This window comes from Cataglyphis hispanica, chromosome 6, assembly GCF_021464435.1.
Source record: "Cataglyphis hispanica isolate Lineage 1 chromosome 6, ULB_Chis1_1.0, whole genome shotgun sequence".
Lineage (NCBI taxonomy): Eukaryota > Metazoa > Arthropoda > Insecta > Hymenoptera > Formicidae > Cataglyphis > Cataglyphis hispanica.
Genome location: NC_065959.1, coordinates 2,466,383 through 2,480,122, shown reverse-complemented (window position 1 = coordinate 2,480,122; position 13,740 = coordinate 2,466,383). Strand labels below are relative to the sequence as shown.

Below are 13,740 nucleotides of genomic sequence, written 5' to 3'. Positions count from 1 at the left end.
AGATCTTATTTTTAAACGAGACTAAAGATATCCTCAATGTATCTAATGTATAAATACCAACCTCCGCGTGTTCACTGTGCGAATGAGAGTGAGCGTGACTGTGTCCGGACGATTGTTCCCCCATGCCATGTTGGCAGGGCGACCAAGAACTCCAAGCGCTCCAGCCTCCGTCGACAGGATCGGTGAGCACTGGGCACTTGGTGACTTCCTGATGCCAATGATTTGCGAGATAATTCTGTTTCGGTGCCTGCGCACATTTCATGAGATGCTCGTTCCATCCACAATACGGCTCCTGGGCATTCAGGCACGCTTGACGGCTCCGATGACGATAACACTGAACGGCAGGTATGCTAAATGGCGGAAGATATTATGGTGCGGTTTAAGCGAAGCATTAAAAAAGCGCACATAATATTTATTATATACGTTAAACATAATTAAAGATGAATGTCTCTGTTACTTTTGATAACGTGATTAAAAATCGATTTACGATATCTATATTTACATCAATGTGCACGTAATATCAATCACGGCTCAAAGGAAATACAAAGAGAGTCGAATTTTTAATCCTATTTCTTGTAAGAAAATAATGTTCATTGTCTTACCGCAAGAGGCCAATTTCCATGCCGACGTAGAGACTCTGCGTGTCCTTGAGGAATTGCATCGTCATCGGCGGCGAAGGCAACGGTCCCCAAACCTCGACGATGCATGTTTCCTGCGTTCTCGGCAAAACGGAAATCTTCTTGATCAGCCCGGTCGCCGTGGCGACATAAAGGACCGTTACGCTCCGGTGCAGCTTGGTCGGCGTCACGTCCACCGCGATGTGGGTGAATCGCTCGAGGGTCGCGGTGTGCAGCGGACCCAGCATCGTGCTCTGGACCGCCTCGTCCATCAACTGGTACCGCTGATTGTCCATGATCTGATGCGGCGCGGTGCTGGACGGGGGGCCGCAGCGTTGTCGATTATGATGCGCGACCGGTCTCCTTTCCCAGGCGGCGCCCGCGTTTTCCTGATACTTGAAAGGCCCGTTAAAACTAGCGGCGATCGCCGACATGTTGTACGCGCAGATTGCGGAGCCTGCGATGCCGTTACTGTGATGGGAGAAAAAAAGAATTCCATTAAAGTCCAGTCGTTTAACCGGCGAAGAAATTGCAGCTTCCATATCCGAAAATTCATTCCATTGTTAACAAGCATAAAGAGCGTAATGATAAGCTCCGAATATTAAAAAAATTATGGACATTAATTGGCGTAAATTTCTACATGCGAATCCTGAAAATGTAATAAACCACATGAATAACAAATAAAACTGTTTTTCAATTCATATTAACTTATAAGAGCATATTAAATTTTAATTATTCAATTAAAATTAATCAGGCTTGAATGTTAAATCTGCAATTCATAATGAATGTAAGGCTGACTAAATTTAATCTACAACTTGCGCCAAATAAAAAATAAAATTGTTTCGCGAAATCGCATAATCAATTTGTCATTTACCGTCTCTTGCATCTCCCTGGAGTTTGTGCGCAGACATAAACACAGATGACAATTAATGCGCCTGAAAATTAATCGCATCGCTGAGCGATACTCACATAGGAGTTGTGAAGGTCGCGTAAATGATTCCCTCTTCTGGATGATAAGCCGCGCCTTGGATCTCATCGTAATAGAATGGAAATTCGCCGGGAAGAGAGCAATTCAAACGGGCTTTACTGAAGGTCGTCCATACGTCCTTCATCATAATCTGTCCGCCTCGATCATTCTTGCAAACCCTCGCTATCCTCGAATATATTTTCTGCAATTATAATATACGATCAGTGAATTTCATTTTTTGACAAGATTAAATACATTATCATCTAATAATGATTTATCTAATAAAAGAGAGAAAGTTCGAAAAAAATCTAATAAAGGTTTAATAAAATTTTAAGCAATATTTTAAACGTCTTTCACACTTTTTGCGTTGCTCGAGTAGTGTTTAACAAATTAATCTAATCATGTTGAAGCGCAGTTTAATCTCGCGCTTGTGCGATCATCATGACCAAGATACGATCGCGCGAGCGGATGCGAAATATTTTATTAAAGCTAACCCCTAGGCGGCAATTTGAGCGGCGATAGGTTGAGAAAATGATAAACATCGCGCGAACTAAGATCACGAGAGATTGCCGGAGATGATATTTTTTTTGCCGCGCGAGAGGAAAATCCGCGATGCGACGCTCGTTTCGACAAACACCGTAAGCGGCTGCTAATTATATACGCCTGACGCAAGTCAGAGGAGACGAGATCGCTAATCGCGCGCGAGAGAAGCAACTCCTCGCGTGTCTCGGAAAACACGTCATGCCGGATTTGCTCTTTGTACGGAATCGATCTTACCTTGCCACAGTTGATGTACTCCACGGCGGATTCGCGAAATAGAAAGTACACGTGATCCTCCGTCTCGAAGCTGCCGACGAACTGCGGGTCATTCAGCCACCTAAAAGGAAAGCGCGAGTTTAAGAGAAACCATGATCCCCTGGCACGATAAATATCGCGCGATAAATAAGACGAAACAATCTTGCAACATAGTATATAATTTGGTCTCTCACTTATTTTTTAACAATCTTGGTGGAATATTTATATATTAAGACACAAGGTGAAACAACAGATTTATATGACAGTTGGTAACGAGCGTCAAGATCGCATTTCTTTTTATATAAAACCTACTTGGAATCGTATTGTCGTGTCCTGAGGTTTGGTGATGCCAGCGTTCTGTAGATCGCAGGATCAGCTCCGGAGAAGTCGGTGGACGCGCCGGCGAAGAGGCCGCCCGAAGGACCCCTCGAGAGAAGCGCCGTGACATTTGCATGCGGTGAATACGGACACATGGCCACGCCCGACATCTCGCTGGTCACGCTCGTTATATTCTCGATCTGCGATCATAATTGCTACCGTAACTATACGCCCGCAACATCCGTTACGAGGTCCGTATCGAGCATAATGTCGAGCCTAATAACGGTAGGTAATTTGATTTTTATTGACGTCGTCCAATGGACAGCCGCGACGATCCGCGGCACAAGCAAGGCAAAAGAGGGAAAAAAAAATAACATAGAGCTCGTTATGTTACGGACGAGATGCCATTCGTCTGAATCCGATCGGACGGATTCCTTTCGAGGACGTACCTCTCGCCACGCGCACCACGGACTGAAGGCGTAAGTGCCGCAGGTGAAGAGGCTCTTGCCGTTGCTGAGGAGCACCTTGACGTAATTATGACAATCCTCGACGCTCTGGCCCTTATTCTGACAGGTGTTGACCTTGTCCTCCGGCGCGGACCACGTGGCCTGCTCCAAGTCCGTAAGCGACGTCAGCGTCAAGCGGTACAAATTATCTCTGAAAAGACACACTTTATTTACATCTCCATCATCGCGTGCTCTCCGCGTGTCGTTAAGCGCGTTCCATACGCAAAGGCAGCAGACGCTATTAAACCATTAAAAGCCCACTGACGCCGTGAATGTCTCCGCTTGTCACTTTCGCGACATTTTTCCTAGCAACATCTGTCAAAATCGTGTAGCGGACACTTGTCAGTCAATAATTTTTACGATTGAACAAAATAAATCAACTCCTATCTAGAATCGGAAATGCAGAGTTTCTCAGACAAAAAAAAGAAATCGTTAGCGGACCTCCGTAAAAGGCTCCCGTGACCTGGACTCAACTTTCGCCTTGGATGGATTTTAAAATGTTACTAGATCGCCTCATTGTAAATCACGTAGCGGCCGATAATGAGGAATGTTGTTGGCAATACATCACGATGCGTATCTCAATTTTAAATCGTGGAAGAATAGCTGTGGCGAGTGACAGTGACGACGGCGGCGATTTCCCCTCGTAGAAGCGACGCACATCATCGTATTCAATGGATGATCAGCTCGCCGCAGAATAACGATGGCTCTCTCTCCGAGAGATATCTATGCGCGAGATACGCTTCGCGATTCCCGATGCCCGACTATATTCATGAAATTCTCAAGCGATGGCACGCTTGATTGCGCCACTCCAATTATATCCGCTAATAAACACGTATCGCGCGCATCGTATTCCGCATCTAAATGAGGGCATTTACAGGCAATACCGATGCTCACGATATTGCTTATCACAGTAATACGATTCGTGAGAGAAAAATTTCTAATCCTTTACTCTCTTAAATGCATCGCAGTTTTTTTTCGATATCGATCAGTGTAGATAGAGTAAATATTTTAAACAATCAAAATATAAGTAATTAGATTAACGAAATAAATGAAAAATTATTTCTTTTGATCTAGCTTTTATCGCTTGAGTATTTGCGGAGTAGAAAATTGTATAAATATATATCATATCAATGTTATTTCTCTTTCAAATAAACTTAACGTTAAATCTTTAAAATTTAGAAATTTAATAGCGAAATCCTTTATATATTAAATTCGATTTCTTCACATTTCCTCTTCCTCTTTTTTGTTTAACATAAAATATAAAATATCTTTATAAACATTAATTTTTTTTTTTTAAACACTTAAAACAAAACAGAAAGCTGGATTAATAATTTATAGATCCAGGACATCCTTTGCAAAGAACTGAGAGAGAAAGATGCATTTCACGCGAAAGATGTGCGCGACTACCTTACGCGGAATACGACCGTTCACGAAAGGTGAGGTGACGTGGAGGTGAGATGCTCGGTAGACAAAAAAAAAAAAAAAAAAAAAAAAAAGATGCCGGAGGAGCGCTTCGTCCGTCCTCTGTGTATTCACTTCGCGGGGTGTACACAGCGCGGCTCGCGGCCGATCTCGTCGAGGTACTCGCATGAGACACTCGTGGCAGTCACGGAGGCGTACTCGGGTTTGACAGCGACTTCGAGGAGCCCTCGAAAACTCCTCGGACGACATTCCACGGCAGCCCACTTGACTCAGATGCGACTCATATACTCACGCATACGTTCGCGAGTGCGTACGCCGTCGAGTACGCGAGATCGAGAGATCGCTCCGAACACGGTTCGTGTAATCGATAGATTAAGCTTTTCCTACGTAAAGTCAGATTCAATCCAATTGAAAAGCTCTGAATAAATTTCGACAGATATAGAACTTTTTTTCCTTCAAAGTTTCCTTGGAAAATTTTTTTTATATGTAAAATACTATTTAAAAATTAATTTATTCACAAGTATTTAAAAACACGTTAGTTATATTTAAAAAACATTATTACTAAGCTTTATCAACATGATGCAATTTTCATTTAGCGCGCGTGTATGTATATGTAAAGTAGAAAACCCGGAAGACAACGGCAGTGTCGATCGCCTCGAGCAAACCTCGTTAAATAAATTATTATCGATTTATAAGCGATCGCGAAGATGTGGTTCATGTGGAATTGTCTTCCTATCTCTTTTCGAAGCGAGGAAAACAACGACAGGATCGCAACAGGAAGTATAGTGTAAATTATTCATGCGTATAACTCAATACTCGCCCGTATTCCTCTAACTAAGTAGCCACTCTGTCTTTTTCTCCGCTTCGGTGACGATCGCGATTTATGTAAATGAAAGTAGCACGCGATCACGACGGCAATTCTGCCGCTGGTTTGCAAAGGAAAAAAATAAACGCTCAAAATCGAAAAGAACTGTCATCGCGTGTAAATAATAAAATATTAACGATTCATTTCGGATTAATTACAGAGTGTATTATTAAAATTAAAATAGAAAACTTTCCAACTTTGAATATTTTAATTTTTATATATATTATAAAAAAATTAATTATTACATATACATATACATATATATATATATATATATATATATATATATATATATATATATATTAATTTTTCCCATAATTGTAATATAATTTAATTAGAAGCTGTATCTTTTAGTGAATTATATTGATTTTAATTTATTTGACAGATAAAAATTCGGCTGCTGTACATAAAATCGCTCTCGTCTCCAACAACCTTTCCAACATTCCAATTTGCAATCGTCATTCCTCAAGGGACTCCGCTTTCATACACACATATATCGTCAATCGGAAATACAAATGCTCGAGTATTTCTTCATTGGACATGTCGATAATTACACACTCAATATTCCGCACAGACCTTTTGTCAAATCAATGAATTTAATTTATTCATGATTATCGCGTCGCAGCTTGCAATCTATCGTGCCTTAGCTCCGACATACATGCATAACACTCGTCTGTCGTGTTGTATTTTGTTCGATGCTCCGGGTCACGTTTCGCGCCATTCATTAGACTTCTCTATCAATCCCATTCAACCGCTTGATCAATATTCTCGATCTGAGACAGCACTAGCAAGATGCTTTAATAGAGAGTGTCCCGACACTTCCTTTCACCCAGAGATTCCCCGAGAATGTAATTTAACAACGATACGTTTATCAGTATCTAATATTTAAATAATTCTTGCGCAATAAAATTAAAATATCAAAATTTCTCACTCAAAAACAAGAGTAAAAAAAAAAAACAGTTATTATCTAATAATTGTTGTTATAACTCTGTGTTGTTATTTAAATCTTGATTCATGAAGTCTTCTGAAAATCTTCGATAACATTTCATCAACCTATATTTTGCCGCAAAGCACGGAGAACACCCTGTATAACGATTTGTATTCCGCGAAAGCTTTTTTTCCCCCTCGCACCGGCTGCGGCTGTTCGAGAGAGCGAACCCGGGAACCCGCAACGAAGCATAAACGGCGCCTACGTGGGCGCCCGCGTCGCGGCACCGCGTGATACTTGGAGCAGGTAATTATTATTTAAGTGGAGTACAAGCGCGGGCTGGGCGACGGTTGTGCATGCCAATTAATAAGCCGGCACCGTCGCTCTATCTATGTATATCTCGGCAATCTACGTGAGAGGCAAAATCGCGTAATACTCGTGGACCAGGGCACTCCCGCCGAAGGGATATCGCTGTTTCTCATTCGCGTCTTTGGCGACACCACAAGGCCGTCTCGTCGGGCGCGGCACGAGAATGAATTATGTCGCGCGAAAAAAGAAGCCGGGGTCTCTTTCCAAGTCTTCGAACGAGGGGGATTGCATATCGCGGCATGCTCCGCATGAAACGAAGTCAAATGTCCACGAATACAAAATCGCGGTCTTCGTAGATGCAGTTAGTATTTTCAATAATCGATTTTCCCGTTGGACGACAGAAGCGTTTTTTTGTCATCGTCAAGAGCCAGAGAAGAGCAGTATCGCTTTCTCTACCCCACGCATTCGCGTAATTTTTGAAATGATCCTTTTAATAAAAGAAATCTCTTTAATGAAATTTTTTTCAGCACTTGACTGTTGTTCTTCTTTCTTTCTTATCAAAGATATACGGTAGACTGCAATCAATTTTGTATTACACTGCTATATCACGTACAACGGGATTCGCACGGACCCAATTTTACGGTAACGGTGCGGTTGGATATCGCATCGAGTTTTACGGGCGTCAATCAACGTCTCTCATATTTTCTTGTTAGAACATGGGATGCCGCGTGCGAAGTAGGCGGGTAGTAAAGCGAACCGATGTCACTGTCGCCGTATGACACGTTGAGACACCTTGATCGCGAGAAACGTAAACGAGATACAAGTTGGTATTGTCATACGCATCGTTTATTCCGAGTGGCGCACGACTGCTTTCGCAATATGACTGTATTTAAATAGGATGCAGGTACGTATATATAAATAATCTTCATATATCTACCTCGACAAGATCGGCAAAGCTCTCGACCTATACCACTTTCAAGATAAATGACTCGTATATCAACTGACGTGTGAAATATAACGGTGATATATATATATATATATATATATATATATATATATATATATATATATAATAAAAAATATAATGTATAAATCATCTTTTCTTCGTCAAAAAGAAAAGCAACGGAAATGAATAAGAATAATTAAATAAATATAAAATTGTGTTTCTTCGTAACATCTTTGCTTTGACACTAAAAAAGGAAGATATCGCAAAAACTTATATTACACTAAAACAATTTATTATGCAAAAAAAATTTATAAAAATTCAAAATCTAAACATTTCTCCTTCGATAGAAATGCGGCTTTGCTTCTCATTAAAATTCCTCGCACTTTGATACCTTCCGTTCACGAGCTCTCAGAAGAGTTTTGTTATCGTTCTAATCCCACGGATAAGCCTAAGTGAGTCGTGAACGTAAGTAGGTAGGTATGCTCCGTATGTTGTTTATTGGCCACATTGAAACAGATTACTTCCTGCTCAGTGGACAAATACCTCTTCGACCCTCTCTCTCTCTCTCTCCTCTCGTCGCGTAGACGAGAGCGACGATGATCGTGCCATTGTGCCATCTGTGCGCGACCGTAATTCGCGCCTTGAGAAAATTACGGGACGAGGGAGAGGAAGAAGCCAGTTCCAGTTGTTTGTTTCGATAATAATCGACTGATTATGCGATGCGACAACCACGAGGATGGACATGCGCGATGGCTCCTGCAACGATTAACTTCGCGAGCACGGTTACCCGATCGATTTTCCACCTGCCCTCGTTTCGCTCCCGTCAATCCTGCGCCCCATTTGAAGCCTCTCTCTCGCAATATTGAAAGAATCTCATTCTCTGCTGCAAAATATTCAAATTTATTCGCCGTCAAGCGATTTAAATTAAGTAATAAATGCAGCACACACACACAGACAACTTTTTATATCACTGAGGCTTTACATCTACTACGTGTATAGCTTCATAAATCAGTAAAAGTCATCGTAATGTACGCTATAAAATATAAGTATGATGATACACAACTATTTAATGTATAAATAATTTAATTATCCTGCAATTAATGCAAATTTTATAAGCATTAGGCACACGATGGCAGTATTTTATTATTATTATTATTATTTCATATATTTATACATTTATATTAATTGGCGCTGTATTTTGCATTAATTGTTAAAGAGCTACTTAATCACGGCGAATCGGAATCGGCTTAATATAATTTATGTACTTTCCAACATGTGTACGTGTACGCGGTACACAAGTTAAGGATGCTGCCTGTCAATAAATCGCAACTCGATTCGAGGAAATGCTAATTGCCGCGTATAACATCATCGCGATAAAATCGTCCGCGAAATATCCGCAAGTGCCAGGAAATATTGCGCGATAAGTAACTGGATAATAAAGCGGTTTCCACTTTTAGCTCATAAAATATCGAAGCAACCCGAGACCGCCTAGTATAATGTCAACCATCTCTCCTCTCGATAGAATAATTTCAGCCGTGACACTTAATTTACATTACAATCTGTGGTTAATTAACACGAGATACTTTCACCCGTTTCATCAATGTTCCCGAAGGCATTTAAAAAATCGATAAAATAGACGCACGCACTCCCCTCCCGCGACGAAGGAATGAAACTTTATCCGCCTAACGCCTTCTGAAGATGAGATCTATAAAGGAGAAAAATCAGTTTTCATCTTGATTTATTTTACATGTGATATCAGATATCGAATAATTGCTCATACGTAATGATTGTCAATCAACAATAATGGAGTTATACATATATGCAATCTACAAAAATTATAATCAAGGTGTAAAAATATAATAAAGCGAATAAATTAATTATTAGAGAAAAAATTATAGGAGATGATAAAACATATGTAAAATTCGTTTTGATAAATATATTAAATTTTAAATTTTTTAATTTTCTGTACTATTACATTAAATGTTAAAATTTTGATCAGGATAGAAAGACTTATCATCGGAAATTAGTAAGATTACCTCAAGTTCTGATTAAGTTCAAATATTACACTGATCGCCAAGTTGTCGATGAAAAGTTCTCGCATTCAAGTTTTTTTTCGAGATTACGAAGTTGGGCTAAGTAAGCTTACGTCGGATATCGCTCATGGCGTACGCCAGGAGGAAGAATGAATGGTCGGGTCGAACATCCTACGGAATTTCTGCAAGTTTTTCCGTGACGCGCCGCGAAGAATGCGAAATCGCGATCGCGGCGCGGAGTTAACTAATGTTCGACGAAAAAGATTACGTACGGGCGATACATCACCGTAGAAATATCGTCCGAGGGGAACTAGAAAGGCGACCGACTAGCAGCGATAAATATAATTATTTACGATGGACCAGATGCCTGTGTCGCACGCGTCCTCGCATAAACCTCTTTTTATCGCGCGATACGGAAAAGGTTGCCCTCGAGACGACCACCAACCCAGGGTACGGTCGCCAATCCATCGATACGCCTCTCTATTACCTGTCAGCGTCCGAGAGAGCGCTCGATAAGCTTCGGGACGCAATGACGTCACGATTGGCGCATACGGGAATTAAGTAGGAATGCAAATCGTGGCGCCGAGCGAGTGGCAGGAGCGAGAGTGCACGCATGCACGCGCTCAGTATGCACTTATGGAAAGCGCGATTGTGAGGGGTGCCGGAGGGAACGAGGTCTGGAAACATGCGCAGCCACAACGGCAAGTGAATGGGATTGAAGAGGGCGAATCGAATTTTAAATTTCAGACACGCGCTGAATAATTTCTATTCGTCCTAATCTTTTTTAAATAAATGTATAATATTCTGATCTTTAATGTAATCTCTTTTTTACACGCTTATTTACATTTAATTCCAATTAATAGCTGATTCCCTCCCGCCTCCCCCCAAACAAACATCATCGTGCCTTTCAATCTTCTGACGTTTGCGTTAATTAATGTCAAAGTAGATTTGCATTTCTTTTCATTATGACTTACAATCCTTGAAGGACTCGAATGCACTTCCATGCAATATCTCGATGGATCGCGAAAAACCGTGGGCCGCATTGCGGCCCACAGTTACACATGCCGCCAGGCCCCGTGCTTAGATAAGAACACGATATTCTCTTTGATCCTATCGAGTGAACGTGAATTTCAGCCGCGAAATCGGGCTGGCGTTATCAGTGATACCCATGAGTAGTGGTTTACCGCGCTCGCGGGATCCTCGCTCTGCGATCGTATGAATAAAATTTCGTCAAATATTCCGCACCATATATTATAATGCTAAAAAATAAAAATGTGTTTTACAAATATATAGGGACATTTAATCATATACAAGATTAGAAGATCAAGATTATATTTATGCCGAGAAAATAATTTAAGTGAGACTCAAGAATGTACATATATAATTCAGAATTTAAAATCACACAATAATGATATTATATAATATTGGATATAATCTTTTATGAATATTGCAGACAAGAATTTGCAACAAAAAAAATCATAGAGTATAAACGAGAAATTTCATGATATTATTAAAGTTTTCATGATTTTGCTCTTGATGAAAAGTGGATTTGTAGCCCTCTTCCATTATCCTCGATCTTATGAAAGCCCCGGAGAGAGTAATGAGTGGTATAATATTAACCTGCCCTCGTTCTTACGCACAAGTCCGTTCTCTTCGGCTCGAAGGACAAGTACAAAATTGGATGTCCGACTCGACTCGACTCGACTCGCTCTCGGCACCGGGTCTCTCGGAGGATACCGGTAATCCCAGCACCGATATCGCAGACGTTCAATATTTGCTAAAGATCCGCAGACAGGTCATGCCTCCCTTCCCCTCCCCCACCCCCCTTTTTCCTCTTTATCTCTCCTCCCGCGAAGGAGTTAACAACAGCATCTACGAGACGAGATCTCTCGCGATGCGAGACACGTCGAGTGAGGGCATCGAGAGTGCGACGAGTTTCTTGGGCGGATCGTGACGCGTCGCAGCGGCCGTACGTACACATCGCGTGGAATAATAAATTCTATCGCCGTTTAGACACGAGTCGACGGAGAGAGAGAGAGAGAGAGAGAGAGATCGTCGCTCGTGATCCCGAATCGGAATCTGTGATTTCGCCGCGCGGCGTGTAAACGTGAACGGCGTCGGCAATGAGACCCGTCGTTATCCGTCCTCTGTACCCTCGGCCCTCTCTCACCGTTACCGCTCATTCGGCGCAGAATATACGAGCGTTTTTCCCCGGCAAGAAAAAGCGGGCGTATCTCTCGGAGATAAAGAACGGAACGTCTTCTATGTGCTCGTGAATTGCTCCGGGGCCCCTCTCTATTCCGAAAACATAGCGCGGAAGAAGCTAAATGAGACGAATCCCGTACCGCTTTAATGAGACGAATAACTTTCAAACGCGAACGTAGACTTTTTATTGAAAGAGATCGGATCTTTCAATAATAAAATTCTCTTCTTTTCGAGTAGTATTTCTTCTTAATTAACGAGAGAATAATTAAACTCGGTATGCCATTTCACAAATCAGTCTTGAGGGAAAGAGTTGTAGAAAAATAAATATTGTGTTCCTTAAAATTATAAAATAATAAAAAATAATATGTATAAAAATTAATTAATTCTATTATAATAAAAACAAGATACCCTATTTTACTAAAAAGAGTATAGTTTAGTATCTTACTCAAGTTTATGAAAAACTTTTTATTTAAAGGACGAGACTTATAGTCACTCTTATATTTATAACACATTTGATTCCTTTTGTAAAGGCGCAAACGCTCTATCGCGGAAAAAATGACGTTAGAAAATTATACATATTAGCAACGAGAATATCGCACATGCGCTGGAAAAAAAAAAAGTATCTGTTTGGAAACATCACTCCATGTTTTCTTCGGCGACAGAATCGACTCACGCGGAAGCTAGGGGCTCATCTATTATGGATCAAAGGTGGTTTAAGTGAACACTTTTACTTTACACAGGTGAATAACCTTTTACCCTACCCTCGCGGAAACTATATCTCGCTGCGGCTGCAGAACTACAGCCTATATATATATATATATATATACATCCGCGCGAATAATTCTACGAGTAATCACAATTGATCGACGTAATCGAGCTAAATCGTAATATGTATTTCACGCCCATTTTCCATCGTCGATCGGCCGTTACATAAACATGCGCATTTCTGCGCGTATATAAACGCAAATACACGGGCAAACGCACGATCGCTGACGGATAGCAAGAGAGCTATTGCGTATACGCGCACAGGACAAGCTGGCGCCGCCTGTGACATTCTCTCCGCTTTCCAGCATCCCCTTCATCCCCCTGCCCCCCTGCGCCCCTCGCGCGTATACCTTTTCCTTCCACTCGACCTTCCGAGACACACGGGTGTGCGGGAGCGTACTCTTGGAAACTCGACGTGCTCGAAAAATCGCAACGTGACGAAGTAAGCGTCTCTGTTATTTCCTTGCGCGTTTGCATTTTTTCCCTCCTCTCTTTTAGCAATCCGGACTGTGACTTTTACTTCGCTCTAAATTTGGCAACTTGCTTTAAGAAAATAAATAAATTTAGAACGAGATATTATAGGCGGAGATAAGCGTCAAGTGGAACACATTAATGTGATAAAAAAAATTCGGGGATATGATCTTTCTTCAATGTAGTGTCTCCTGCATTATATCGTATGTATTACTACGTAATTCCACGCAAGATATCATATGATTTTTTTTTTTCAGACACAATGTATGATCTCTATGATACCACATGGCGGATGTCGGATCACTATCCGTCGTTTTAAAAATATATATCCCCAATCGTCCTATCAACTCGCGGCTGCTGACAGCTTTGCGCGAGGCGCGCGTTGAAAAGTACGCGGTTACCGGAGGCTGCTACAGCATCTGTAACAGTAATGCTTCGAGTTGAATAATAAAAGAAGGACTGCAGAGTGCGGCGTGCAAAAAGGCGAGGCTGGCGAGGCCAAAATCAGGTTTCGTAGGCGTTAACGGTAGGCCAGCGAGATCTCACGCGACAACCTGTAACGGCGGACACGTCGATCGACATCGTCCTATAAA

The 13,740-nt window shown here is 41.4% G+C and overlaps 1 protein-coding gene across 2 annotated transcripts in view; it reads right to left on the bottom strand.

Moving 5' to 3' along the window:
• LOC126850179 (semaphorin-5A) overlaps positions 1 to 13,740 on the bottom strand; it is an 84,990-nt gene that overhangs the window by 3,897 nt on the left and 67,353 nt on the right. For both annotated transcript variants that reach the window (XM_050592885.1, XM_050592886.1), the window contains exons 4-9: positions 3,147 to 3,354; positions 2,692 to 2,897; positions 2,362 to 2,461; positions 1,587 to 1,786; positions 603 to 1,088; positions 62 to 350 (exon numbers count right to left, since the gene is read on the bottom strand). In XM_050592885.1, the coding sequence (XP_050448842.1) occupies positions 62 to 350; positions 603 to 1,088; positions 1,587 to 1,786; positions 2,362 to 2,461; positions 2,692 to 2,897; positions 3,147 to 3,354 (1,489 nt within the window). The remainder of the gene's footprint in view (positions 1 to 61; positions 351 to 602; positions 1,089 to 1,586; positions 1,787 to 2,361; positions 2,462 to 2,691; positions 2,898 to 3,146; positions 3,355 to 13,740) is intronic.